The sequence below is a fragment of the Daphnia pulicaria genome, chromosome 1, assembly GCF_021234035.1.
Source record: "Daphnia pulicaria isolate SC F1-1A chromosome 1, SC_F0-13Bv2, whole genome shotgun sequence".
Lineage (NCBI taxonomy): Eukaryota > Metazoa > Arthropoda > Branchiopoda > Diplostraca > Daphniidae > Daphnia > Daphnia pulicaria.
Genome location: NC_060913.1, coordinates 14,767,578 through 14,795,315, shown reverse-complemented (window position 1 = coordinate 14,795,315; position 27,738 = coordinate 14,767,578). Strand labels below are relative to the sequence as shown.

At 45.0% G+C, this 27,738-nt stretch overlaps 3 protein-coding genes across 3 annotated transcripts; 1 reads left to right on the top strand and 2 right to left on the bottom strand.

Annotated features, from left to right (window-relative positions):
- The first annotated feature begins 194 nt into the window (after positions 1–194).
- Positions 195–26,972, top strand: LOC124337071. Its single transcript, XM_046791101.1, has 2 exons — positions 195–809; positions 26,691–26,972. Exons 1-2 carry the CDS (start codon positions 412–414, stop codon positions 26,788–26,790), a joined length of 498 nt encoding a protein of 165 aa, XP_046647057.1. The 5' UTR covers positions 195–411; the 3' UTR covers positions 26,791–26,972.
- On the bottom strand, positions 1,731–5,373 carry LOC124336587 (ropporin-1-like protein). The gene is made up of 4 exons (XM_046790405.1): positions 4,994–5,373; positions 4,331–4,460; positions 2,851–3,135; positions 1,731–2,118 (listed from the first exon to the last, which is right to left on the bottom strand). The coding sequence occupies exons 1-4, from the start codon at positions 5,119–5,121 to the stop codon at positions 1,879–1,881; spliced, it is 783 nt and encodes a 260-aa protein (XP_046646361.1). The 5' UTR covers positions 5,122–5,373; the 3' UTR covers positions 1,731–1,878.
- On the bottom strand, positions 5,774–21,741 carry LOC124332300 (protein O-mannosyl-transferase TMTC2-like). Its single transcript, XM_046788874.1, has 10 exons — positions 21,251–21,741; positions 16,106–16,263; positions 14,567–15,501; positions 12,560–13,271; positions 11,102–11,216; positions 10,114–10,199; positions 8,337–8,587; positions 7,739–7,972; positions 7,064–7,327; positions 5,774–6,988 (listed from the first exon to the last, which is right to left on the bottom strand). The coding sequence occupies exons 1-10, from the start codon at positions 21,340–21,342 to the stop codon at positions 6,737–6,739; spliced, it is 3,099 nt and encodes a 1,032-aa protein (XP_046644830.1). The 5' UTR covers positions 21,343–21,741; the 3' UTR covers positions 5,774–6,736.
- Positions 26,973–27,738: the final 766 nt, after the last annotated feature.

The following is a 27,738-nucleotide window of genomic DNA, read 5'->3' as shown; positions in this document are numbered from 1 at the left end:
TCGAATTGGCGGTAGTGTGCTGCCGCCATGCGGTTGCCCTGAAGAAAATTTGCATCTTTTTCGTTTTAAAAAAGGGGGGAAAGGGTTCAAAAAAACCTTTTGAAATGAAGAAACAAAAGAAGGTAGGGTGAGTTTTGTTCAGACATTCAGAATCGACCTCAGCACCACTGATCATTACAGTTCGCCACGTGCAGTAAGTTGCACGTCGTCTCCAGCTCCAAGCTCCAATAAGACAAATTATTCATTCAAGTGAATGGTGGATCTCTTCTTCGAAGTGCAGTGTTCCAATGCGTGCTATTGTTTTCTTTTTGTCTCATTTCGGCTTAAGCTAAAAACTAACGATCGATATGGTGAAGTCAATCTCGAGAAAAGCAATGACGAAACACACACACACACACGCAGAGTTGGCACATGGTCGCGAGAACAGACGTTAAATCATCGGAGAAGAGAGTAGCAGCAGGACAAACAATCGGAAAATCGATCCAACAAGTCGTCTCGCCTCGTTTCAATCACGTGGAGCAGTGGGCTGACTTTGTGAACTGCTTTTTAACACGAGTTCCTTTAACGTCGAGGTTTTTCTTTCTACCCGTCATTTTCCGTCGTCCACATTTTTCTGTTAAAATTTTGGTCGACATCAACTTTCAAGCTCTGGTGAAAGTGAACGCTCTGCTGGTGAACGCCCATTTTGATCCTGACAACTGGCCATCAAAGAAAACCGCCGAGCGCCATCCCGGGCCCACGCACTTGCTTTTCCCCCCTGCCATCATCATTATCGAGAGGGATATGATGATCGTTTGCACGATCGAAAGGTAGGAAACGACTATTTCTCCTTTTTTTATTTTTATTTTTCTCCGAAAACCTTCGTGTGTTGTATGTGAACACGCCAACTTTCATGGCCCGTGTCATTCTCCCATCAAATTGACTCGGTCGATTGTTATCGAGTTGCGTTTCTTCTTTGTGATGTTTTTTTTTTTCTTTTTTCTCCCGGTTGTTGTTGTATTCAATTTAAAGTTACAACGTCGTATAAAACCCAAAAACCGAGGCGAGTTTTGATAGATACAGCTGTCGTCTTTTGAAGTATAGCCACCGGATATCGAGAGCCAACAACGAAGAATTGGGTCGCTTGTTGCTGGCGGATGTCCCATGACATTTTGAGTTGATCGGTTGAGGATTTGTTTCTTTGGCTCTCTACATCCATGGCATTTCTTTTTCTGATGGGGGGGGGGGGGGGGGACATGTAGCTAGGAAAGATGGACGTCGCCCACGTCGGAATAATAATAAAAGAAGGGGATGGGAAAAAGAGATCCGGGGCATTTGATGAGGGCGATCTGTCCGGATGGAGTGAATGTTGGTCGTACTCTGGAGACGAGGTATAGTCAAGTTGACTGCCACCATTATTCTTTTTTTTTTCTTCTATTTGCTCTTGGCTTTTCTTCCCGCGGGACTCACTCCCGCAGACAACAAAGGAATTGAGGGGCCAAAAAAAAAGAAAGAAGAAGAGTTGGGAATCATCATCATCATCGTTCTGGTAGTTTTCTCATTTGCTGCTGTTTCTGGTTTACTAAAGAGAAGGAACGTGATGCGACTCTATATCTGTGGAGCTGTGTTTGCCCCTATCCATCGTAATGAGAGAGAAGGGAAACATTTCCCCTAACCCTTATGGTTTCCCCGCTTGTTGTTGAATGTTGATGAAATGCCATCATCATCGCTGCTGTTGCGGCCATTGAGAACTTGTTGTGTGTGTATTCTTTTTGTTTTCTCGGTATATAGTACAACAAATTTAAAACTTTGAATGGTCGTTTCCAGGGGGGATTATAAAGGTTTATTTCGGGGAATTTTGGGTCATACATTTAGGATGGGATTGTATAGACGAAAGAATCAGTGGAGAGCTGGGCAGAGTGGTGATTTGAGGTTGAAGCGATTGACTTTGCCGTCTTGAAGTTGGGCAACGCGTCCGGCGTATTCGACGACGGCCTCGATCTCCTCCTGGGCAATATCGCCGTCGATATTGGCCAGATAAGTGTACATCTCGATGAAAGTGTCGACAGGCAGCGATGAGCCGCCATCGTCGTCGGTCGTCAGGATCGTGCACAACTTTTCCATAGTCTCGCCGAGACTCTTTTTTGATTGTTGTTGCCAAAAAGAAAAGAAAAGATGTTGAGAATGTTTTGTTATTTGATACATCGACTCTATTATAAAGTAGCCCACTAGCAGCATGCAGCAGGTATGACATAATTTAGCAGCGTCTCACTCCAACGACGGGATATACAATGTTTTATTTGGCACCGTTACGTCGCTGAACGAAGAAAGGAGCGGGCCTAGGCCTATAGTACCCCTCTCCTATCTTTATCAAACCTAATGATGTAAATAGGGGGTTTGGGGGATCGTCGTTTCAGCTGGCTCGGTTCACTTGCATTGACATTTTGAATGATGGCGCCAGAAGACCCTCCTTCTTGCTATTATGTATATATACTCTTTTCTCGTCCTCCTCCATCTTGTGCTCTCGCGCTCCCGTCGTCGTCGCTTTCGCTTTTCCCTATTTAATGAGGATGAATAATGGAGAGACCGTTGGCCGTTGCCATCTCTCGCACATACTCATCGTGGACTATAGAGAGGGAGAGGGGATGTAGGGAAAACCCCAGGATATCTAAAGGAGTGTGATGAGGAGTCAGGAGCCGCCGCCGCCGTCGGGCCATCTGCCAACAAGTTTGGAAATGGACTAGGACGATGTGCAAACGCTTTTATAGACTCTCGGCGTGTGGGTGTAAAGACGCAGTTTTGATAGGGCACGACTGTTGGACGAGAGAAAACGAAAGGGAAAATAATGAAAGAAAAAAGTCTCGTGTTTACATCGCCAAGTTGTCCGGCTGCCAGCGCTAGTAGTTTGTTCCAGTCGACGATGGCGGCCGGATCGTAACTGCGTGGCTCTTTGACTCCTCCTCCTTCTTTGCCGTCGCCGGATTCTCCGTTTTCTTCCGTTTCCAAATCTTGTCCTCCTTCTTCATCTTTGGTTGACGGGGGCGTCGTCGCTATGGAAACCAACTCGAGCAAGTCGTCCAGACGTTGACGCTCTAGCCCCAACGACGTCCATAGTTGGCTTACGTCACCTAGATTAACATCGCCACCGCTACCCAACTTTTGGTTGGGGGGCGAAAAAAAAAATTTTAGAGAAAAAAAAATCCTTTTTTTTTAAAGAGATAAATCCATGTGAGCTCTAATGAAGGAAACGTCCTGATGGCTGACATTGTTCACCACTTAGGATGAGAAATGGGAGGAGCCGACTCTAAAAAGGCGTTTGCAAGTGTGAGGTAGGGCAAAGCGGAAGAGAGGCAAATCCCTCTTGTTTCTTCATTTTAGGAAGCACCACAATTTAAGCCAATTGGGCAGCAGCAGCAGGAACGGAGGAAAAAGCGGGGAACTTTTTGAAAAAAAAAAATCTTGGAGCTGTAAGAGGATTGCTCGAAAGTGAAGCAGCGGACAGAGTGTGCATGCTGGAGCTATTGCTGTGCGGTCGGCCGGAATAGAAAAGCTCCTTTTCCCCCCCTTTTTTTCTCTGTCACGAGAGAGATGGGGAGCCATTATTCCTCGTTTTCTTTTTCGTGGGATTGAGATCTTTTCTGTCTTTTTACTGGCGTATGGCAACAAGCGAACTGAACCTCGCAAAAGAATTGAAGACAAAACAAGTTGAATTAAAGTAGCCTCTTCTCCTGTGAGACCACCAATCTTGCCGGCCAGCCATTGAGCTGTCTCATTCGATAGCTTTGCAAAGTTCAATCAGTCTTGGGTCTGGCCAGCCAGCTAGGCAACTTGTGTGTGTACGTGGCGATACAGCCGGTGGCGGTCAAAGAAAAAAAGGAGCTTAGACTTTTATATGTTGGGTAATAAATAAGTCTATCGACTGGACCAAGAACAAGTGACGGCTGCCCGGGCACTGTGGCCGGCTTATTAGACAGTTTGGATAAAGGACGGCCTGGTGTGTGTGTGTGTGTGTGTTTGTTTTTGGGGCTGTTGAGAAAAAAAGGTCCAAATGCCCCATTAGTTTCCAATTTAGTCGGGAAAGAGATTGAAGAAGGGCAACGAGAGAGAGAGGGGGATTTAACGGCACCCAAAGCGCATTGTTCTTTTCTTTTTTCTTTTCTAACGTTGTAACTTTCCTTCTCCTGGCCGTCAAAGAGGAGACCCATTGGATGACAATTGCGGTCGTAAAGTTTGGCAACGGACGAGAACGCTGGTGGAAAAAATAGAGGAGGGAAAAGAAATCAAGGAGCTTAAGAAGGGGCTTTATACATGTATAAATGTATACGTAAATGTATATCTAGTGTATACGTACTTGCTTGTGAAGGAGTCTGAGAAGACCGACGGTGATTCCCGAATGATTGTCGAGGGACACTACCTCCTCCCAGCGATCCTTATCTAGCGGCGCCGACCCGCGGGACAGAGCCCGGAAGTAATCCCTCGACCTTTTATTTTTAGTAGAAGAAGCAGTACATCAAGTCACAGAGCCCAATTCCTATTTTCGCTTCGTTTTTCTTCTTAAGTCAGTTTTCTTTTGACCGGATTTGATGGAAAACGAAATTGCCAACTAAATACTTTAGATAAGATTTTCTCTTGTTTGACCCGCTTTTTTTTTTCATATCGACTTATGGTCTGTTCATACAGCTGTTTCCATCTTGCTGCCCATCCAACCCCTTTTTTGGCCGACTCGTACAAGTGCTGTTGGTGACACATCAAAGGAGTTCTAACCCGAAAAATGAAAGAATTTTTGAGAGGAAGCCGCGCCCGTTGCGTCTGTGAAAGGGAAATCTGAAAGGGATGACCACTCCAACCCGGGTTCCTTTTCTTGTACGCGCTTGTATGTACGTCGTTGTTGCTATGATTTTCTTTTTTTCTTTTTTTTTTAAAGGATTTATTTTAAAAAATAACCACAGACATGCTTTTTTTTCCCGCCCAAAAAAGTTTGAAATTTGTCTCAACTTGAAATGTTTCTACTTGCCATTGAACGATGTCATTCGGATCGGTCCTGATGGCGGCTTTGGCGAACTCTTTGAGAATTCCGGGCAGTTCGGGTCTGAGGTTGGTCCAATTACCGATCTGATACGCCACGCCGTTCAATCCGGGCATGATGGTGTCTTATCTCTCTCTTTTTCCTGTACTACCTCTCCTATTCGGGACGGGAAAGAGGATTCTTTCAACTATTTGAAGAGCTCGACGGGATGCTGCTGCTGGCACAGTAGTGAGTGCTGGCGTCGTGTATGCACACAAGTCTGGGGAAAAAGTCTAAAGATAAAAGCCAAAACCCCGCCAACAACTTTGCCGAGTACCAGTAGGGTGTAACTCTTGATGTGGACGAACCATCATCATAGGCGATGTATGTGTTTGTGTTTGGCTTCGGGTTGTCATGACAACCGATATGTGTGTGTGTGTGTATGTGTGTACCGTGAGAGTCTTGTCTCGTATAACCACACGGCGGGAACCCGTCACGGCACTGGGAGGGTGGAGTTTTGATTCCAATCAATACCTGCCCATTTCATACATAGAGAGAGAGGGATGGATCGCTGAGATGGATATGCTGCACTATTTACTTTATTTTCTCCCACACCACCCCGAAGGTTTTAATATAGTCGAGCCCTTTTTTTTCTGAATGATTGATTTAGACCTTTTTTTGTGTCTGTGTGTTTGTTTTGTTCCTTTTTGATATGAGTTTGTTTTTTCTCTCCTGATTGGTCGATCGATCGGTTGCTGATGTTGTGAAAGAGTGGGAAGTACACAGTCATACAGTCATCAATATATATTGTCCGTCCAACAGCCGTTTTCTATTCGGTTTTTCACAACAGTGTTATACAAACACACACACAACCAATATCCGTAACTTTTCTCGACATTTTCTTTCTCTCTTGATTTGTTTTTATACAATAATGATAATCATGTCTATACATTTACCCCGCGTTCATCACGCTGGGCTTGACGTTTCTCGGGCAAGATTCTTTATCGTGTCTCTTTTGCGACTATATATTCACGCTGATGTTTGCCAAAACAACATCGCGCTTGCGCACCTTGAAGTTTTTCCCACCCACTCGATCAGAAACCCAAAAAATAAAATAAAAGTTTTCAAAACACATCATCACGCATGAAATTTTGAGTCAAAACAGAAAATTATTTTTTTTGTTTTTGTTTTGGTGTTCTGGTAAGAGCGGGAGGAGTTTCTAGAGTTGATTTGCATTCATGTTGTACAATTTTTCCAAATTTCATTCCAGGAAGGGATTTGGACCGATTGGTTTATCTTTGGTGGGAAATAATTGAAATGTAAATTTAATTATTTTTTTTTTCGAAATTGAAGGGAGGGGGTCTGTTGTTTGTGTGCGTTTTAAATCGTGACTCATGTGGCGTACTCCACCACATTGTCTGCACAATCAGATTCCAAAAATGAACTTCTACTTTACCGGTAACGAAAAGAAAAGGCACGCAGCGGAGATTTAGGGGGGAGAAAGGGGGAGGGGAAATCGATCAGACATATGATACATACACACACACACTTTACAGTGAAGAGGGTCTTACATAATTAGTTTGCTGGTAATCACGTTGAATGTTTTTTTGTTTTTTTACTGTCCTTATCTCTACCATTCAGATTAGGTTTTTCAACATTCCCATTAAGGAACAGTTGGACTAGGGTTTTTGTTTTTTCTTCTTTGACGCCTAAATAGCCGTGCAATAGTTAATAGTCGAGTTGATAAAATCATCAGGATTCGGTCGTAGTAGGTGGTCCTTGTGTCGATGCCGACGCCGGACTGGAATTGTTGCTGATATTGGAACTGCTGGACTGTTGACTCTTGTTTCTGCCGGCCAGTAGCTGGTGAAGTCGATTGAGGTTGGTCAGCGTGATGCGGTCGTCGGGCACCAAACGAAGGGCCAATTGGTAATTGTCTTCAGCCTCGCGCCATTGGCCCTTGATGTGCAACAGGGCACCCAGGTTGCGGTACACGGTCACGTCCTATTGACGAAAAAGGAACGATATGTTGGGGAGCTCTAGGACATTTCCACTGAGACAATGAAATCAAAAACTCACGTGTGGTCTCAGCTGGACGGCCTGTCGGTAAAACATTTCGGCCCTGTCGAGTTCTTTGACTTCTCTTAGCGTCGTTGCTGCGTTGAAGACGGCCTCAAAGTCGGCCGGCGCTAGATGGGCCGCCCGGACGAATGATTCGGCCGCTTCACGCGGTCGTGAGGCTTCCAATAGGAATTGACCAGTGAACATGTAGACTGCCGGATCGGTAGGAGCCATGAGCTGTGCCTGTCGAAACAATTGCTCTGCCTCGTCGTGACGGCTGGCCTGCATGCATATATAGGAGAGAAAAAAATAAAAAGGAAACACGAACGCAGTCAGTTTCAATTTCTTTTCCCGGCGTGTATTTCCGTTTCTGCCGTGACAGTTGCAGCTATTCTGACGTCTGAATCAAGAACTCGTGAAACTTCAGTCGCGGGTCAGTGGCTCGCGTGCATTTTCTCTTTCTCTTTCTCTCTCGGGATTTTCATATCTATTTCGCCTCGCTAGACGATGGTCCGGCGATGAATAAATCAATACTCGATCACACGCGCTCGCTCAGGGAAATACAAAAATAAAAAATAAGGGAGAAGTGGAAGAGGGGGGTCGTCCGGAAGGAAACGGCGGAACGGAGAAGTGACGCACATAAACGTGCAGATGAGGGAGCGGGATAATGAAGGAGTGATGAGATCCACTTACGTTTTTGGCCAGGAAACGGGCGTAGGTCAAATGGGCTGCCACTTGATCGGATCTGGTCGGCTGCTGCTGCTGCTGCTGGACTCTGCTGGACACTGTCGCCATTCTCTTGTGATGTTTCTTGTGTTGCTGTTGTCTGGATTCTTGAACTTGATCGACGGCCGTCCTGAACCATCTCTCACTTTCCAGGTAATTGCCGGTCGATTGGTAGGCTTCGGCCAGCGAGTGATAGACCAACTAGACGGAACAAAACAAAAAGCTATTTGAAATGATTTCTTGACATTTCGTGGGGGGTGTCGTGTACGCTAATGGAGACTGACGGCCTATGTGCGTATTGAGGATCTCTTGGATGCATTATTCAAGAGTTTTGTCAAGCGTAGCAAACGAGAGCCCAGGGAGAGAGAGAGGCTTCTCTTACTCTTATTACGGCCGGATTGATCCGGCAACGACGACCCTTCCACCAAACTCTCTATGTCTGTCTACATTCATGCGCATGGATGGATAGGTTTGATGATGATGATGACGGCCATCCGTTCATCGATCGGTGAACGGACTGGCGTCTATCGAAAGGTTGTGTGGGAGAGAAAGTGACTGGCAATACCTGGAATTGCTGGACGCTGGTGGGCCAGCGACGTAGCGCTTGCTTGTAGAGCTGAATGGATGTTTCCGGATGACCTCTGGCCAGCTCCAATTGACCCCAACTGACGAGCGCTTGAATCTGGCTGTGCCGGTGAGCTTGCGGATCTCGAACTCCCGAGCCGTCCAATTGGGAGCAAGCGCTCAACCAGTGAACGGCCTGATCGTATTGTCCTTGTTGTTTGCTCAACAACAATCCCAAATTGAGATAGGCCGCTATAGAATAAGAATAGAAAGGTTTTTCAGATAAGATAAGCCCCCACCACATAATGCATTCCGTTTCCACTTAAGGTAACATAACAAGGCGAGTGAGTGCATCAAAGGAGAACCGTGAGCGTCTCGACGTTGCTGGGCTTGTTATTTTGTGTCGGGAATCGCAGTTTGGTTGGGGTAAACAAACCCAAACCATTAAGTTCTCCTCGAGGCTATTCAAATATCGCTCTCTTGGATAAAAGAGGAAAAAAAGTTACGAGGATTTGATCTAGTTTTTTTCCTGTTTTGGTTTGTGCACGTATAAAAAACTTGGCGAGGTTCCCTTGTGGTTCTACATGCCCCCCAGTCAAAATATCCCACTGACAAATCAAAAGGGAAGATAAGAACACAGAGAATGGGATATGTGTGTTGTTGAAAGCTTACATGAGGTGATTGTGGTGTTTGTTTGAATCCAAAGAACCCGAACCTATTGGGGATTACTGGGACGTTAGGCCGCTGGTTTTCTGTTTTGTTATGCCCCCCCCCCCCCCCCATTGCATTATCGAATGATCTTTTTATTCGGCCACTCGAGTTGGACCGAGCCAGCACGCACCTCCCCTCGCTCATTTTATATCTCCTACGCAGCCCCCGCAATCGAATTATTCGACGAGTGAAAGGGGAAAAGTGTGGAAGGGGGGGGGCTTATCGCGCGCGAGTGTGGCGGATCGTTTGACAAACAAAAAGCGCCGTGTTCAATACTACTACAGCGCCTGTTCCTATCATTTCTCGGCGACTGGCGGCAGATCAAAGATCAAACTCTGCTGGCGGAATGTAGATGTACAGGTTATGTAGTGGGTCCTGCAGGAATATCATAACATGGAGGAGGCTGCCGTAGGCTCCCTCGAGTGCTCCTTGCTTTTGCGCCTTTTGCGCGTCTCCAGTTTCGGAATAAATTGGCATTCGGGTCTTGTTGTCGTTATTTCTCGGTCCTGTTCATTCTTGACTATCCCCGTTCCATTAGAGCCGGGCCGCCGCCGCCCCGCCCGTCTCTTTTGATCCTTGGGAAATTCGGTGCAGTTTCCACATCTCGTTGGGTATAACTTTGTCTTATTACACGCGGGCGTGCGTTGAGGAAAATGGCAAACTCGTGGGGGCATCGGCCTATATTATGTAGGCAATAAATCATGACCATCAGCACAACCACAACCATCGCCTCCTGGTGCTCCTAACCGCCTAACAAACGATGTAGGCTAGCTGGTAGTACACGTGTAGGATCGCCGAGAAAGCTCATTGGAGTGAGTGTTTTCTACAGCGACCAGTCGGGGAGAGATCGATTATGTAGTTGCCCATTTTGAGATGGTGGGCGTTGACTCTTGTCGATATATAATGTCGTAGGCCTCTCTGCTGTATCAAACAAATGCGATTGTCTGTGCACCAAATGTAATCAAGTATCGATAGATTGAAAAAGGAGAATGGAACTGAAGTATAATATAGAGGAGAGATGGAAGGAGAAAATGGATGAAAAGAGAAAAGGCGGACAATCGACTTACCCGCTAGATTGGGTCGATAATGGATGGACTGTAGGTAGCTGGACGATGCCTCTTGATGCCTCCCTTGGCTCTGCAGCAGTAGTGCCCTGTCACATCACATCAAACGTCACACGAAATGTTAGACAGGCACGTGAAATTGCATTTTGTCTCGATTCGACTTTTTCTCCCTTTTGTCTTTGACACTTTTGGGTAGTTCCTCCCTTTTTGTTTCCCTCATTTCGTTTAGGATATTCGAAGGACGTGCGTCGAATTTTGACATCTCAACTTGGCAGGAAAAAAAGTGGACTCGATGCTCTTACATAGAAAAAAAGCCTTTGTCTTTTTTTTGTTATATCTGATGTTTCCCTCCAGGCCTTATTGTCAACTGAGGAAAACAGCTGAGCCAATATCTAGCGTAGATGGGAGCTGCTAACTTTTATATAAAGTAGATAGGAAGAAGAACCCAGCAGTCATGACAGGGAGTCTGGAAAGATGGATCTTTGTTTCCTTGTTCTTCTTTTGTCTTTTCTTTGGGTCTGCTGTGTACATCTGTCAAAACGTCATGTCTGTCAGGCCCAATTTTTTTTATTTCTGGCTCTATCCAAATGGATCAGATGACTTGTGTTGATTGAACTCGACCTCGCCTCTTCTTGACATTAGGGCGTGAGTGAGTGTGTCTGTAATATTGAAGTTATAGTGGGGCGCACAGTATGGATGGCAAGGACAAAAGGGCGGAGGTCCATGTATTCACAACTGGGAGACACGCAAAGTCGTCTCCCGAAATCGAAATGATGGCTTTTCTTTATTCATGAAATAATTAACTTTTGGGAGTCTCTCTCTCTCTCTGCCAGTCCTATACTACTACTAGAGGCGCTGTTGAATTAATTTACGGGAGGACTAGACAGGGTGGGCGGACGTACACGGAATGTTTGAACCTTGATGAGACTCTCTAGGTGAATAGCTTTAATAACAGTTTTCAATAATGAGAGGAGGATCTGTCATCACTTACAAATTGAAGTGAGTCTCTGCCATGTTTGGCCGGTGTGCCAAGGCCTGACGGTAGGCGTGCTCCGCTTCTGTTTGCCGATGCTCCCGTGCCAAAATGGCCGCCAAATTCCCGTAAGCTGTGAGAAATTTTAGAAAAATATCGAATTTAAGTTCAGGACGAACAAAAAAAAAAAAGTTTTAGTCTTGTCGACATTTTAATTGTGCGAAATTATTGGATGAATCGAAGACAAAAGAGGAGCGGAACGCTAGGAGTCCAATAAGGAGCGCGGCGGGACATAATAGTAGTAGTGAGCCATATAAAACAGCAGGAGGTCGTCGTGTACTGGTTGTTCGTTGTAGTAGTGATAGTTGTTGTAGTCCAAGTTTGGCTTGGAGCTGTTTGTTCGTTTAGAGCTCTCAAGCGCTCTGCTGGGCGCCTGCTAACCCTAAAGGAGGGGGGGTTTAGGGTGCTGTTTTACGGGGCTAGGGTTTGACAATGAATGCCGAGTCAGCCAGCGTTGGCTTCTCGCTCTCCACCACTATGTCTCTGCGCTCGCTTATTCCTGGTCCGGGTAGTGGTGGTGTTTAATTGAAAATTCCTGGCGCTGCTGGCGTGAGCAGGATATTCACTTCTCTTGTTCTCCTTATATAGGAGCGAACCCCCCTTTTTTTACACATGATGACCTCGCAGAAGCATATAGTAAGGAGCTCAGCTTTGCGTTGACTCCTTGTCTGGCTCTCGCAGTTGTTGTTGATGGGATTGCGCTCATCCACACACAGAGAGAGGGTGGACTATATAATAAAACAGCAGCCAGCAGCTTCAGCTGGTGTAATTAAACGTCATTGTCTGTCTTCTCGCCCAGGCTAACCATTCCTTATTCCCTTCATTCTACTGATCCCCTTCTCCAGTTTCCAGTTCACGTAATCCGTCCGTCCCGATCTCATCTCAAAAATAAGGAGTCGCAAATAAAAGTTTTCCACGTTTTTATCTCTGGTGGCAGCAGCAGCAGCAGCACCCCTTTGACGGCTTCTGCACTGGCTGCTGCCCAGTGTTGATAATAAACAGATGGAAGGCCCACTCGGGAAGAGCTGGACAAAAAAACAAACAATTCTACTGTATAGGCCACTGGACACAACACTGTTCGATTCAACCGAGCTTTATCTAGTGCCTGTACACAAAAAAACAGGGCTGGCCTTATTCTTTGGCTATTCCTTTTGTTGTTTGGGCTTTTCATCGCAGTCCAGTCTCTACTTTCTCCCAAGTTTTTACTCCCAATGGTCCATCCATCTATTGTTCCCCCAGCTGCTCTTATGCCCTTTTTTTATCGGCTTTGCAGTGCAGTCAGCAAACTGATCGATACTTAAAAAAAAAAAAAGAACTTGTTTTTTCCTCGAGAGTTATGTTTTGGTATACGAACGTTCTCATCCCCCATTAATTAGTGATAAAGAGGAGGAATGAAGGGGGGTAGCAGTTAATTACCTTTGGCAGGATTGATGGGAATGCCGGAACGGTAAAGCTGTTCCTCGTTGGACCAGTCGCCGTTTCGCTGAAATGTCCGCAGCGACCAGAGGATCAAAGTCGAAGCGCAACACATTTTGACGGCCAATGGGACGAGCTTGCCGGTTGTGTGTTTTTTCGACAGGTCAGTCATCTTTTCCAGGCCAGCTGCCAGGAGTAGGCAGAAGCCAATGGAAGGCATGTACAGGACTCGTTCGGCCACGACGAAGCCGACGTAGAAGAAGAGATTAGAGGCCGGAAGGAACGGCAAGACGAGCAAGGACAATGCTGTTGCAGTTAGCTGTTGGTTCTTGTGCAGACAACCGCCTTGCTGTTGGATAGTTTTCAGCCATTTGCCCGCCAGGACGGCCAGTACTGCGTAAAAGAGGAAAGTTGCCAGGTTTCGGGGGTCGCTCAGTCGGCTGATGGGCGGAACAGCATCCATAGACCAGTCGAAGCTGAGCCATGCCGGCCAGAGGAGCAACCCGAAATTGAAGGCCGGCAGGTGGAGAAAGGTTAAGGTGCGGGTCAGTAGCGAGGCGTCACGCGAAACGGGATTGTCGGCGGCCGCGAACCAAGGAAGTGATGCCGTCGTGCCACCCAGCATGTACATTCGGACTCCTATCTGGAAGGCCCAAACGGCTCCCAGCAGGGCCAGGCTTCCGAAAGCGGAGCAGCTCGATTTCTTGTTTTCCTAATCGGTAAAAAAAGAGGCGAAAAATCAATTGCCGGCAAACTAAAACGACGACGACGACGCTATTGATTTTCATAAGATTGACAAGCTTTCGATTGAAAATTCCACGAATGAATTATGTTGCAATTGGCGATCGGGAGCCGAGTGTTTGTTTTCCTTAATTGCGTCGCGCTTTTGTTGTTGTTTGAATTGTGGTCCGAAAAAAACATTCAGCGCCGCGCGTGGATGGGAATCGTGGCGCGGTATTGCGTAACACGTATCCGAATCATAACCCAATGACGGCCACGCCCTCTTTTATTGTATTTTTGGAAGGGAAATTTTCTTGTTTGTTTGCCATATTCTCAAACTTGGATTCGATTAGCAACTTTCCACTCAATAAATCAGTGAGGGACTGTCTGCACGCACGAATATAGACACACACACGCACACATACTGAAGAGAAAACGTTGAAAGCGTGCGAAAGTGTCGGGTCGAAAAAGTTAGGGTTGGACGTGGCAGGGCAGTATAGCCAACAGTAGCAGCAGCAGCAGCTCTAAAGCAAACAACTACTTCTATTCTCTTGTTGAATCCTTGATGAGGACGAAGTAGTTTTCCGAGTTAACGCGAGATCGATTCCCTCCCTGCCACCCCACTTTTCTCTTTCTCAAACCACCCCCCGAGTAGATTCTCTCTCCCACTCGAACCAGCAGCAGCAGCAGCAGCAGTAGCAGACGGCGCTCTACTTTTACTTATTTTCCAATCAGTTTGAAAGCATTCATTTTATCCAGCCGTTCGTTTTAGTTTTTTCTCTTTTTACTTCTATCCGGGTATATGGGCGGGGCTTGATGGCAACTACGCGCCACCGTTCAAGGGTTCATTTCGATTCCATTCACACGCCGCTCTCTCGTGATAGATCGTCGATGGAAGAATGGAGGAACAAATAAATCTAAAATCCGGCCCGAAAATGTGGACCGTATAGCATTGTGGCTTTGACCTTTAGTCGTTTTTCTCCGAATCGGAAATGAGAAAAAAAAAAAAAGTTTCTTTTCAAAAACATTCGACGCAATAGTAAAAGAGAGAAGATATTTTTGACTAAGCTTTGACTTTTGTGCCCATCGATCGACAACGAACCAATGCATTCTTCCTGACGACTAATCCCCGGCAACGGTAAAAATGGGTCGTCATAGGTGATGGCGTAAGAAAACGTATTAGGTTTTCGGTGCGCTTCTCCCGTGAGATATATCCCGTGAGCGAGAGAGAAAAGATTTTATATATATATATTGGACAACAATCAGTAAAAAGATGATTGCCTTTACCTGAACATGATGGCGGTTGCTACGATCGCTCGGCTGACGGTTGCTAGGTGTCTCGGGACGATAACCGACTCGGAATTGCTGGATGAGCTCCATGACGGCGCAGAGTGGGATGGCCACCATTCCCGTTTCTTTCCACAAAATAGCCGATCCGGCGGCCGTTAGCGACGCCCAAAGATAAGCGCCAGCACAGCCTTTCCTTCCATCTGTTGGCCCATTGTGCTGCTGCTGCTGCGGCTGCGGCTGCAGGTCGCCCAACTTTTTCTTCTTCTTTTTCTTTTTGTCGTTGCGCCATCGATTTCTTTCGAATTCATCGCCGTCCTCGTCGTCTAGTTGTTGATGATGATGACCGCCCTGTTGTCGGTTGGGTTTCTGACCGTTATTGGACGTGGACGACGACGACAACGACGTAAGTGACGTGACTCGATATTGGATTTTCTTGAGGGGATCCGACCAACAGCAACAGATGGTGACCCGCCGGATGAATAGTGACAGTAGGCTTTGTCGGTTCTCGAAAGGATTCCGGTGCGCTCGAGTCGTCGATTCCATCAAAGACTCGAATCTTCTCCTTTTCTTTCCTATTCTTCTCTCTTCTTCTTCTGCTTCTGCTTCTTCTTCTTCATCATCATCGTCGTCATCTTCTTTTATTATTGTCGTCGTCTTCGTTTCTTTAGTTCGTCGTCGTCGTTTTCCTCTGGCTTTGAGATGGGCTCGATAGGCCAACAGGGCCACCAGAGTGTGGAGCGCCGCTCCTAGTTCGGCCCTGCCGACTAGCGACGCCACGGCTTCGCAGTGGATCGGGTGGACGGCGAAAGCCAGGCTGACGATCCAGCGGATCCACGCCCGGCGGATGAGTGGCCGCGCCAGCAAAGTGAAGCAGAGTGTCACCAGCGAGTGCAGGACAATGTTGACTAAATGATAGCTCTTTGGGCTTAATCCTGTTTTTTGGGATCAAATATTGAACAGCTGTTTAATATTGGTTCATCAAGTACGTATAAAGAGAGAGAGACTCGGGCTTAAAGTTGCTCTCGTTAACGATTGATCAGCCGAGCTTATTCCGGCTGCGATCGTGTCCCTTATCTCTCTTCGATCTTTCTTGCTACACCTCCCCCGATCGTTTGTCTGTTTCTATCTCTCTACTGGCCCTCTTGAATATTTGAAAAGGATCGTTCGTTACACGGGAGGGGGGAAACAAAAAGAATGGACTTTTGTCGACTCAATCATTCATGCATCGCCCCAGATGGTGATTCATGCAACATGGACGAAATAAGTCGCCCCATTTTCTCGAAAATTGAATCATGTGATGGCGCTAATCTCCTCTCGGCCAACACCACGCACATTTGTTTTTATTTTTCTCCACCCTCCCTGCCGTGTACAATCACACAGTCGTTCGACTTGCGTGTCGGGACCCGATGGACGGACGATTAAGCACCATAAAAAAATCAGCAACTTTTTACCGTTGATCCCCCCCCCCCCCCCAACTCGTTGAAAGATAATAAAGATGAGAATCTTTTATGGGAAACTTTGGCGTGTGTACTGTACCTGACCAGAAGTAGTTTAGACGAAAAGAGAGAACGCAGAGAGGTCGCCACGATTGATGCGATCCGGCGTGATCCAGCGGAGTGCCCCAAAAATCGTGGCTCCACAAATCCATCCACGACGAAGACGGACGAAGATCCTCATTGCTGACGATGGCTCGACTGTTATACAGGCAGGAAAAGAAAAAGAAATGTAACGTCATCATTTGTGTCTTTAACAAGGTAGTAGAGAAGTTATCGCAATATAACTGCGACTAGTATACGATAGGCGATTCGACTCTTTTGTCCCGCCCGGTTTACAACCTTTCCTATCGTAAAACTTGTTCGGTAAAGGTACATGTATATATTGTCTACACACACACACACACACACACAGATATATATGGTATAAGTATCCATGCAGTTAAGTAGTAACTTTTCCTTCTTTTTTCCCCTCTTTGAAGACTTGCTACTTTATGCGCCCATTAAATGTTGCTCCGAACGGATCAACCAATTTCGTCTTGTTTTACAGTCAAAGTTATTCCGGCCTCGTTTGCTTACTCGCAGAATTTCTGCTTGTTAAATCTTATACGCGTGTTATTTCTTTAACAAGGTGGAAGGATTTTTGTTTTGATTCCTTCCACGAAGTTATTGCTGAACTTCTTCTTCCGCCAAACTTTTGGGTCCAAATCATCAACTCTCGTAACTTTCGATTTTGAAAACTCGACACAATGAACAATGATTTGTGTCTTGTTTTTGTTTGATGATGCGGATGATGACAATGTCAATACTAACGAGGTTTTATTTTTGTTTCTTAGACGTGGTAGTTTTTCCCCCAGCAGTTTGTTGTGGGTGCACAAACTTTGGGAGATATTAAAGGGGAGTATATATTATACGTGGGAGGTATTAGCGATTGCAATCTCACAAAAGGGGGGGGGGGGGGTAGGGGATCGATCGATACTTCATGGCTGCTCTAGTGCGGGTCGAGTATATATACACACATACACATTGGCTTTGATAAATTCTAATTAACAAAAGAGTACAGCTGTGAGGGGAAAATGATGCCACAGGAGCCATTGCCGGTTGTTGCTGCGTAGGATGGGATTTAGTCTCGTTTTAATGGCGCCCCCCTTATAAATCTAGATGTAGTCCTCCTCCAATAGTTTTAGCCAAAGCCGATCAGTTTACCTCAGACTGCAAGATTGGTGAGGGTGGGGGGAAGTTTTCGAAGACACTAAACCGGTAGTGGTTGTAGCATCTAACTATACATCCAATCTCTCGGTTATTATGCGCTTGGACCAGCCAGAAATAAATTGAGCAGGAAACTGGCGTTTTAAATGAGATCAGATAAAGTGTCTCCTCTCCCCCTTTCCTAACCGAAAAACCCGCCGGTCTTCCACCCTCTCCGTGCTGGTTAAAATAACGAAGGGGTGGGGGAGGATAGATGAGGACGAGGAGGGGGGTTAGGGATCATTTTGAAAAGGAACGATCTATCTATACTGTATTTATTTATAAGCGCATGATGACTCACGGCGTCGTCAGTGGATTGTTGTTGTAGGGGGGAGAAAGGGGGAGAAACGATTGATCTTTATACGAGAGTGGAAAGCATTGGAAATTGAAAGCTTCGTGCGTCGTCGTTTTATCGTATCGAGTACCTCTCCACTTTTCTATAGGCCGCCGCCGTGTGTTCCATTAACTCGGCCATTATATACACCGTCAGGCTACGTGAAATTCTGCTTAGATTGCACCCCTTAGACATGTCGTCCTTATCGAGTGGACGCGTCCATCATCTGTTGAATGGCCAGCAACGTCCGGCTCAAAATAACGACAAGATGATTGACGCTTCTTTAGACGGGAGATAAAGTAAAAAAAAGTCCAATGTAACTTGAAGTTGAATTTTTAAAAAATAAATGTTTTGGACGCTTGACATAATTACTTTCGATTTTATGTCCTTTTTTTTCTTTTTTTAATTTGACGCCAAATTGTCTCTGGGAGCAGAAATTGATATACTAGTCTTCGTTTCGGGGTTGGGGGGGGGCTGTGCATGTCCCGATAGTTCAGTTGCGCATAACTAATCGGATATTGGATATGATATTAATACCACTCCGCCAGGAATGATGAGACGCTGCCGCCGCACGACGACCCCTTTTCTCTTTTGCCTCTTCCTATTTTTTCCACCAAAATCTCCTGGGTGACAGAGAGGCATTTGAGATGCTGCTGCCGAGTTCCTCCTTGAAATTGAATTTGGTTGCAGTAATACACATCTACTAGGCTACCCCCGCCCCAACAGCCGGCGCGAAACTCTAATCAAATTGATATTGGATCTCTACCACATATACCATCATCTCTCCGCTGTATAGTACGAGAAAAAAATGAAATGAAATCGAGTCGGAAAAGAGACAAGAAAGATATGTATTCAATCAAATGGATAGATATTGCCTTCTTCCTGTATATGGGACTGGAAAGATTCCAGGAACGACTGGCACATACGGGAAGAGAATCTATGTAAATGTGCTGTATATAGGATTCTCTAAAACATTTTTTCTCTTTCATATTGGATGCCTCTGCTGTTTAATCATGGACGACTTTCTCCTTTGTTTTTATTGGTTCTCGAAAAAAAAAAAAAAAAGAGGAAGAGATTGTTTCTATTTCTACGCGTTATTTATAGGCTATTGCCTCTCTCTCCATTCAACTCTATAGAGACGTCTGTCTGTTTCGTTCCGGCTGTGTAGCAGCGCACACTGAAATGAGAAAGAAACGCCAAAATCGATAGTTTGACTCCTTTCGATTGAGGGGAAGCCAACAAAGTTTGTCTTTATAGATTTTTTTTCTCTCTCTTCTCTCTCTCTCCTGTGACATTTTTGTTTTCTATTCCCAATTCTCAATCGTTGGTGGAGAAGAAAAGGAAACCTGATAGTGGCAACAACTTGGCGCTGACGTTTCGCCATCACCTGTCCTACTTTAATCAGTATTGGTCGTCGTCGCCGAACACGTCTATTAACTCTCCGCCACGAAAGAGATTGAAAAGCACAAGGTCCAATCTAAATACCCCGGGGCCGCTTCATTTACGTGAAAATCCAATCAAAACGAGGAAAGGGATCGCTCAAAATGTCGGCTTGGGCTTGAATTTATGTCTATGGCATACAAACCGTGACTGTTTCAGCGGCCAAACTGTCGGAGCTGCAGCACACTGTAAATAAATGACGCAGCAAGTTGTTCCCTAGCTCTTATACTCGCGTCTTCTACTATATGTGGGCGCGTTATATAATAACAAACCGCCGGGCGGATATTGAATGCTTTCCTGTAGGCTATGTATGCAGTAAACTATGTGAAAAGAGAAAGTCTCCATATGGCCGACGACGACGTTATGCGGTACGTGTAGAAAGACCTGGGTAGTAGTGCCGATTATTTTATATCTAAATTGTGTAGTTCGTCGTCGTCCCCCTCCTGGATGAAATTCTCTCTGCTGCCTGCCAGGGGATTCAATTGATTTTGTTGTCGTTGTTTTCCATTTCCCCCTCATCCGTTTTGGTATAGCCCGGGACGTTTGCCGCCCCAGCTTTTCGAGAGAGAAACGGTTTTGTTCGTTAACTGAATGTGTCACGGCCATGCAGACTGGGCTGACGTCTCTCTCACTTTCTCCAATAGACGTTTTTTTTTTTTATATATTTTTATATTTTTGTTCATTTCCTGACTTGTTGGAGGAGAAAACTGTTTGCGCCGCTTCTACTCTCTTAAGAGATTCGTGCGGAGAAAATTTCCGCTTTTCTTATTTTGAAGGTCAGCTGCTGCTGCTGCTGCCTCCGTCTGCTTTTGATTTATTTAGTGGGCAAAACTCTGTTGGTGATCTTCTTTACGGACCTGTCAACATCCTGCTCCATGTGTGTGTATAAGAAACGGGGACCGGCTCTATTTCCCTCTGTGTGTTTATTCATTCGACGCAACATGCGAGAGAGAGAGAGAGAGAGAGAGGAGCTGGTAACATCTCCGGGGGTGTGAAAAGGTGTCGGGAGCAGATGGAGCGTGTTGGCGTGTGCAAGTGTCGAGTGAATAGACGTTCATCATCAGCACCTCGTTCTTTATTTTCACACGGAACACACATTTCCAACCGCCCACTCATTTAACAGCGTGACGTCTACTCTTGTAGTCAAACGATTTGTATGTGTAGTTTGTTGATTGAAACGAAACCCAAGTTCAAATATGCCGCCGCTATCAAAGTTGGGACTCTTTGACAAGGCGGCGCATGGGGGGATGAAAGATGGGACGGCTATTGGCTATAATTAAAAGTCGAACGATCTGGCCCGCATTACCAACAATTTTTTTCGGGAATTGGAAATTTTGAAAAAGTTTTTACTATTAAGTTTGATGAAATTCAATTTCATCGTGATTCAATATTTGTGTAGAATAAAGCGACCGGATGGATGTGGTAAAGTTCAAGAATTGGTGCATTATATACGTCTGCTATATGTATCAAATATGGAACAAAGCATTTCCGTTCTGGGGCAGGAATCAATTCCTTGCCCTGTCGTCCAGTTTCTCTTGTTTTTGTGATGAGCTCAAGGCTCTTTCCGTTTCTCTTTGTTGTTGTTGTTGTTGAGGGATTGCTTCTCTCTATACACCTTATCTCTTTTCTATTAAAGTCGTTGCTGCGCCATAACTTTGTCTTTCTGCTGTGTAGACGCAGTCCTCGAGGCACTACGTCAGTCTCTCATTGTAACAACTGTGCACATGCACACAGCACTCACAGAGTCGTCCGCTGTCGTTTGACTTGATTCTCACAAAGTTTCGCGTGTACAACTAACAACTGGCCGGCCGATCAATGAGACAGAAAAGAAAAAAATAATAAAAGAATAAAGCAGCTAGGGGAATTTGAGAACTAGACCAGGTGCTTCTTCTGGCTTTTGACATGTTAAGGCCTAAATTTCCCAACGACTATTTCAAAATGCCAAAATCAATTGCGTATTTATTTGAAGGAAATAGAAACGACCATCACGAAAGAAACCACTGGACATTTTCCCGCATTTGTTGGCGACTTGGGTGGAATTTTGTCGATAAAATTATGAAATTGTCATGCCAACAAAGTTGTGTGGACAGAAAAAACGGTCAAAGGGTAAACAGGCAGGCGAAAATGAACAGAAAAAAAACATGACGTCGGCGGTGTAACACCCACCTGTCGTCGTAGACGAAATCGCCTTGCCACGTGTTGGCGAAGACCAAGGCGGCCACTAGGCAACCAACGAGTCCCGAAATCCTCTTCTCCATTTCCTCTGATTATTTTGGCTTTTTTGTTTTTTTCCGGGAATTTTTTTCTTGGACAATCGTCGTCGGCTAATTGTGTGTTTATTCACTGTCACACATCACAGCAGCCCTAAAAGGCTGTAAATGTAAATCCATTGGTGACTGCCTGCCGGGACTGTGCCGTCGCCCGATTCCAGCGACGGACCGATTCCACTTTATTCGTCCGTTTGATGCGACATTGGCGGTAATTTTGAGAAAAAAAGGAGAGATTTCCAGACTACAAAGACCAAAAAACCACGCACCGAATGTCAAAATTCGATGACGACTAGAACTAATAGGACGACTGGACTTGGGGGTTATGAAGGAACAAGAGTGGGGGGCATGCGGATTGCGCGCTACCCTCCAGCCGACTGGACTGGTTCGAACTCCTGCCGGCTCCTGATGTATAAACGCATGGTGGTAGTAGTAGTCGTAGTAGTAGTAGTGGCACTGCCATTCGTCCCTCCTCTAGCTGTCTCCTCCCCCCTCCCTATCGTCGGATGAGATGATGCGGCAACGTTGCTTTTGCGCTTATAACACATAATATCATGGAAAGGATAAGGCACAGGCAGAGCAAGAACGTACCCGGAACAGCTTGACAGATATCAAACAGCTTTGACAACTTTACGAGAAACCCAACTCGATACTTAATGCGACTTTAGCTGCTACTCCAACCTACCCCCTTTGCTGTTTGTAATTTTCTGATGGAACTCTAATCCTTTCCAGCCTATCTAAATTCGGTGGATTGAGTTTTCCGAAGTACTATATGACTCTAAATGCATCACTTTGTAAATCAACTTTGATAAAATTTTTAACTATAACAAAGTAGCTCCTCCTCCTCTTTGTGTTGCACGTTGTGTCTTTGCTGCGCACCGTTTTGTAGTTCCCGCCTCTTTGACACTTTTCTCTTTTTGTTTTTTGTTTTTTTTTGTTTTGTTTGTTGGCGTGTCGCATTTTATCGCTTCTATCCGCCGGAGACTCGGCTCTGCTCTCTGCCATACAAGCTAGCCGAAATAAGAGAAAAGAGACCGACTGTGAAACTGTCACTTTGTTTCATACTGTCAAAAGAAATTTCTCTCTTGGAAACTGATTGTAACAGTCTCTACGTTTTATCTCGTTGGATGCACTCTCGTCGCATTCCATGAAAAGTTGAACAAGTCATCGGCCTGCGAATAAGGGCTTCAACTTATTTTTCATCGCTATAGCAACGAGATGCAATCCTAGTGAGCTCTACTCGACTGGAATTCCTTAATTTAGCTCTGCACCATGTACAACTGGAGCTGCTAATTGAGGTTTGCTTTTGTTTTTTTAATGTTTTAAAAAAAGAAAAAGGGTGAATGAATTAGGTCAGCGCGCGCGGTATAGTCGGTTATTCTAAAAGAAAAATACGTTTCTTGATGATTCTAATTATCTTTTATATTCAGCACAGCAAATGTTTGATTCGAGTACCGAGAGGAAGAAGAAGAGAGGACAAAAAGTCAAGTGAGAGCCACTCTTCTTGTACGTACGTTCTCCCCCATTAAAAAGTGAAGTTGAGATGTCTGGCAACTTGAACGGAAACGCACGCGAGTCTTGTGACTAATCAACTCGCTCTCGGCTTCTTTTTTTCCCTGGTACATTTCGTTTTCCCCTTGGATGAATTGAAACCAGTGCACGTACCGGGAGGAAACCACCATTAGCTGTTTGAGTACGCGCGATCCTTTCTCTGTGTACCTTATGGGGGGTCTCAGAGTCTTTTGAACGGGTCCCTCATTTTCTCCCGCTCAACTCTACGTCGAATCACATCCAATAAAATGCGGACAAAATATGTGTGTTTTATGTCGTAGACTGTGACGGCCCACTGATGGCGCTGTAATTGCTTCGGTTCCTAGTGTCCCCACATGCCTGGGAAGGAAAAAAAAGTTTGCAACAACAAAGTTTGGCCGAGTTTCTTTGCAGAGAAAGAGAGAGAAGAAGAGAGTCTGGTTCCATAACAATGACGTGTTGGAGGGGCCGGCCTGAGATTATCTTTGGATTTATATAGATCTATATACCGCTAGGATATATACTATATATATAAAAACATATCTACTGGGCTATATAACATAGTATAAGGACGCTAGAGAAAAGAGATGGAGAGCCATTACTGATGTAGTTTGTGTTGGCTTATGCGTGTGTTCCCAGGGTGTGTGGGATGGGAGGAGCGACATGGCGCTGCTTCATCTACAAGAGTGCCCACTTGTCTTTTTTTTCTTCTTCTTTTACTTTTTCTTCCCCCAACTGCTGCTGTCATAATTTTCTCTCTTGAGGAACGTCTTCTCCCAACTTGTCTTCCATCTCTGTCCGCGTCGTCGTCTTCTTTTTTTCTTCTTCTTTTTCTTGACGTTTGTTTCCCCATCAAGACAATTAAAACGAATCGCTTGACGAGATCCAATTGTTTTTTTGTGACCCACTATACGTCTGGCCGCTTTTATACGTCGCGTTCTTGGTTCCTCGCGAGGTTTTTCTTTTCCCTACGGGCAAACCGGAAAGCTTTGAGGACTTCATTTCTTCTTCCAATGAGATGACGGTCCCCCAGAACCTCCACTTTTCCTTTTAATATGAAAAAGAGATGATGAAGATAGTTTGATTTAACTTTTTGCGTCACCTCCCAAAATGTTGATAGGCTCCAGCAACAAAATCAATAACATCTTTTCCCACTTTCTTCATTTGTGTCACCATTTCCGTGGCTTTCCTCGATGTAATTTGAATGTAAAACAAGTTGAGGTGCGACTTTAAACGAAATTGAGTTGGGAAAAGGCTCCGAATTCGTTTTCAAGTCGAGGCAGACATGAGCTAACAGTCGTTGATCATTTCAGCATGTCGCAACTTTATTTTTTTGAGCTCCGTCGACTCTGTCGCAATGTCGCAAATATAAAATGGATGGAATTTCTTTTTGTGTTAAACGAACATGAGATGGAGACAGCTGAGGCGCGTCGTCAAGTCTAAGCCGTCGTCTGACTCGTCGCTTCCAATGAGCGCAGATATTGACGATCTTCTAACTTTAGCCCGGAAAAGAGATGAGAAGGTGGGATAATGATTGCAGGGGCGATTCCATCCGAGTGCTCTATATAGCTGCTGGATGTGTGTGTGCCGATGACTTTTGTGTGCTCACTGGGCCTTGATTTTCAATGAGGATTACGAAGCTATAGGATGGCGATGAGAAGTCGGCAGTGCTAACTTTGGTGTGTGTGTCTTTTCTGGCGTGATGTGTGTCTCACTCTCTCTCTCTAAGATGCTCGTCTATCTCTCTGCACACTTCTCTCGTGTTGGCTTTGAAACGCCTGCAAAGCCGCTTACCTTCTTTTCTTATTCCCACGGAAGAATCATCAATCCCTTCTCGGGAGAGAGAGAGAGAGAGACATCAACACACACACACTCTACGCATTCACACCATGTGTGTGTGTATATATAGATGCCACTTGCTTCAACGATTTTCTTCATTCTTTCTTTCATCAAAAAAACTTTTATAGTCGAATTTTTTTTTTGACGGCCCCGCCTTCTTTCACGAACTTTATAGCTACTCCTTTTTTTTTGTTTGCCCCGTTGTTATCAATGGCCTTTCATCTTCTCTTTTCTAGTCTCTCCCTCGCTCAAAAAATGCACTTGTCCAGATATCCAACTTCCGAGAATATGTACTATGGGAAAGAAAAGCGCAAACCCTTTTGTACAAATGGTTCCAGCGGCTGCTCTTGTTGCCTCCCCCCCACATCCATCCGGTCATCCGCATTCATATATCCGGAAACCCCAATGGAAAAAAGATTGAGATGTTGTCTTTTTTTTTTCAATCGAAAAAAAAAGCGAATAAAATGAATAAATCACTAAGAGAGACTTCCCCCCGGAAGTTTGAATCCTAGTATATTTGAACGGATATGTCCAGCCAAGAAAAGCGATCGAGAGTGTTATTACATCGTAGTTGATGGTATCTTCACTCTATCGAATGAATCTTTCCGATCAAGACATTTATTCTGACCGATTAAATGTATCCATTGTTTTCAAATCTACCGCCCAAAAGAATGATGATATCACGACAGACGCCGTGTTTTCTAAAACACATTTCGGGTGGTCGAGAGTGCACTATCAGCATTTGAATACTACAAATAACAGGATAGAATCGTATAGTGCATGGCTAAGATATCTGCGACGGACGTTTGGTCTCCCATTTTATCTCCCCGAGTGTGTCTAGAGCAAAAGGGATTTAACGGCGCCGTGTTGGGTCCCCTGTTTGTCGCAGAGTGAAAATCCGTGTCGGACCCACAACGACACATCGTCCAAACTCATCCCTGTGTGCACATGTACATCCCTGGACTCTGCTCTGGCACCTTTCACGTCCAAACTGTGATGACACACGCAGTGAGAGTGTGTGTCTCTCCATTTTAGTTTGGCTTGTGTGTGTACAGAGTTTAATGGCATCGAAGAAAGTCTTTTGTAACGAAATGGATGTGGGGTTTTTCAGTCTGAAAGGTCTTCTAGTGCTTTCAATATATAGTCACGAATGATTGCCCAGGAGGAGAGGAAACAGATTCGAAATCGATCATCTATTTTTGACTCGTGCGCTACTTTTCCTTTTTATACTAAAACATTTCGCACAGGTTTTTTGGATAACTTATTTTCTTGTCGTGTTTCTTCCCGCCGAAAACTTTTTTTACTCGAAACGAAACGACGTGATTTTTCCCCATGTCGAATCGTAAATGTACGCCAATTGCACACCACAAGTTGATGCCAAATTCCCGTCAACCATAAAAAGAAAAAAAAAAACTGACTGAACGGAGAAGGTCGCGGCGACGTTATTGACTTTTGATTGAATCATTGGGTCTCTACTATATGCGATGGGCCCGACGTCAGGCACGTCCATTAATGGTATAAGAATATAGCAGTGTACTACTTAATATTGATGTAGTAGTCGAGTCGATGTTGGCCGTATATGTATGTGTGCTATGTGTGTGTATGGTACGCCCATTGGTGTGTGATTGTCCAACTCGATGATGAAGATAAGGTCGCGTGCCGCCGTCTCAATCCCATCCATCTTATCCAGCTCGGTGACGCTATGCTCCACAGCTCGGCGCGCCATACTCAACTCTATTAAGACCACGCCGCCCTTTGCTTTATAGACTGAAAGGCATTTCGTACTAGACTCCTCCGACTCTTGTGTATGTGTTTTCTCTCGTGTAGTACACAACTAGAGCCGAGCAAACGCAATACACATGGGGAATAAATGTGTGTGTGTGTGTGTGTGTGTGTGTGTGCTAGCAGGAATCTTGTTTGTTGCCAGTGGATAAACATAAAGAAATGCATTTATTTATTTATTTATTTAGTTGCGACTATTCGTCGGCGTACAAACGGGGAAAAAGAGGAGACCATGTCCACGCTAAAGGGGCCGATGGATTCGATGGATTCGACGATATAGGCCCGTGAAAATAGGACGAGGGAGTGGCCGGCAGTGGAGGCCATTAACTTCTTGGCATCACAATACAAACGGCGAATGACGATTTTTGTCTCTCTACACACAGCCCCCCCGGACAAACAAAAGTGTAAGTCCCGATCCGTTATTGATCTCTTCTTTTGTCTCTTCCAGTTTTATATATAAACAAAAATGTGTGACGCCAAAAGAATATTATAGCGCAGGGATGGATGTGGATGAGGGGAGCGCGGTCGGATCCCGGCTTGTTGGCGGATTTGAATGATGATGATGGTGGTGGGTTGGTGGTGGTGGTGTGTTATTATTGTATAACGCTCTCCTGCAACCCTCGAGGACTCTTTTATATTTCAGGGTTTCACATAATAACGACGTAGCGCATCATCTCTAGCTGAGCAATTTTTTTTCCCCATCTCTTTTTCATCCCCCCTTCCCCCATTTATTTGAATCCATCGTAACATTATAACGACGACGAGGAAAGAAGAAGAAGAAGAAAAGATTTCGTGTTTAAGAGCCTGGAACCAGCGTAGCGAGCAACAGACAAAAAAACGAAATAAGTTTTTAAAATGTTGCGCGCTTGACAGTTTTTTCTTCTTTTTTGTTAGTCTGGATGATTTGACTTGAAGAAAATATGATTTTTGTTTAAGACGAGTTAACAGTATCGCTATGGTTAGGTTTTTTAAAAAATGATTTTGATTCGAAAAATGAATAGTTGTCAAATCTTTTGTGTCACGGAACGATGGGATTTCTTTTTTTGTTCTCGTTCATTTTATTAGTTATTGATGCGATTTGTGACGTGTCATTGGGTGGGAGAAATGTGATACAAATCCTCGGCCGTCTTAAAATATAAAAGAAAAGGGGGGGGGGATAGGAGAATAAGAAATGCCTTTTGAATTTTGATGGGCCGCCAATACGAGAAAAATTGTCGGCCAGTGAGTGCTAAATCC

What these genes read in the sequence shown, in the direction of transcription:
- LOC124332300 (XM_046788874.1), bottom strand. Translation starts at nt 21,342, where the DNA reads ATGGAGAAGAGGATTTCGGGACTCGTTGGTTGCCTAGTGGCCGCCTTG. An exon ending in TCTAAACTACTTCTGGTCAG is followed by an intron (nt 15,502 to 16,105) that starts GTACAGTACACA and finishes CCCAAAAAACAG; the next exon opens with GATTAAGCCCAAAGAGCTAT. An exon ending in CCGTCCAGCTGAGACCACAC is followed by an intron (nt 6,989 to 7,063) that starts GTGAGTTTTTGA and finishes TTTCGTCAATAG; the next exon opens with GACGTGACCGTGTACCGCAA.
- LOC124336587 (XM_046790405.1), bottom strand. Translation starts at nt 5,121, where the DNA reads ATGCCCGGATTGAACGGCGTGGCGTATCAGATCGGTAATTGGACCAAC. An exon ending in CCGAATGACATCGTTCAATG is followed by an intron (nt 4,461 to 4,993) that starts GCAAGTAGAAAC and finishes TAAAAATAAAAG; the next exon opens with GTCGAGGGATTACTTCCGGG. An exon ending in TCAGACTCCTTCACAAGCAA is followed by an intron (nt 3,136 to 4,330) that starts GTACGTATACAC and finishes CCCAACCAAAAG; the next exon opens with TTGGGTAGCGGTGGCGATGT.
- LOC124337071 (XM_046791101.1), top strand. Translation starts at nt 412, where the DNA reads ATGGTCGCGAGAACAGACGTTAAATCATCGGAGAAGAGAGTAGCAGCA. An exon ending in ATCGTTTGCACGATCGAAAG is followed by an intron (nt 810 to 26,690) that starts GTAGGAAACGAC and finishes TTATTTATTTAG; the next exon opens with TTGCGACTATTCGTCGGCGT.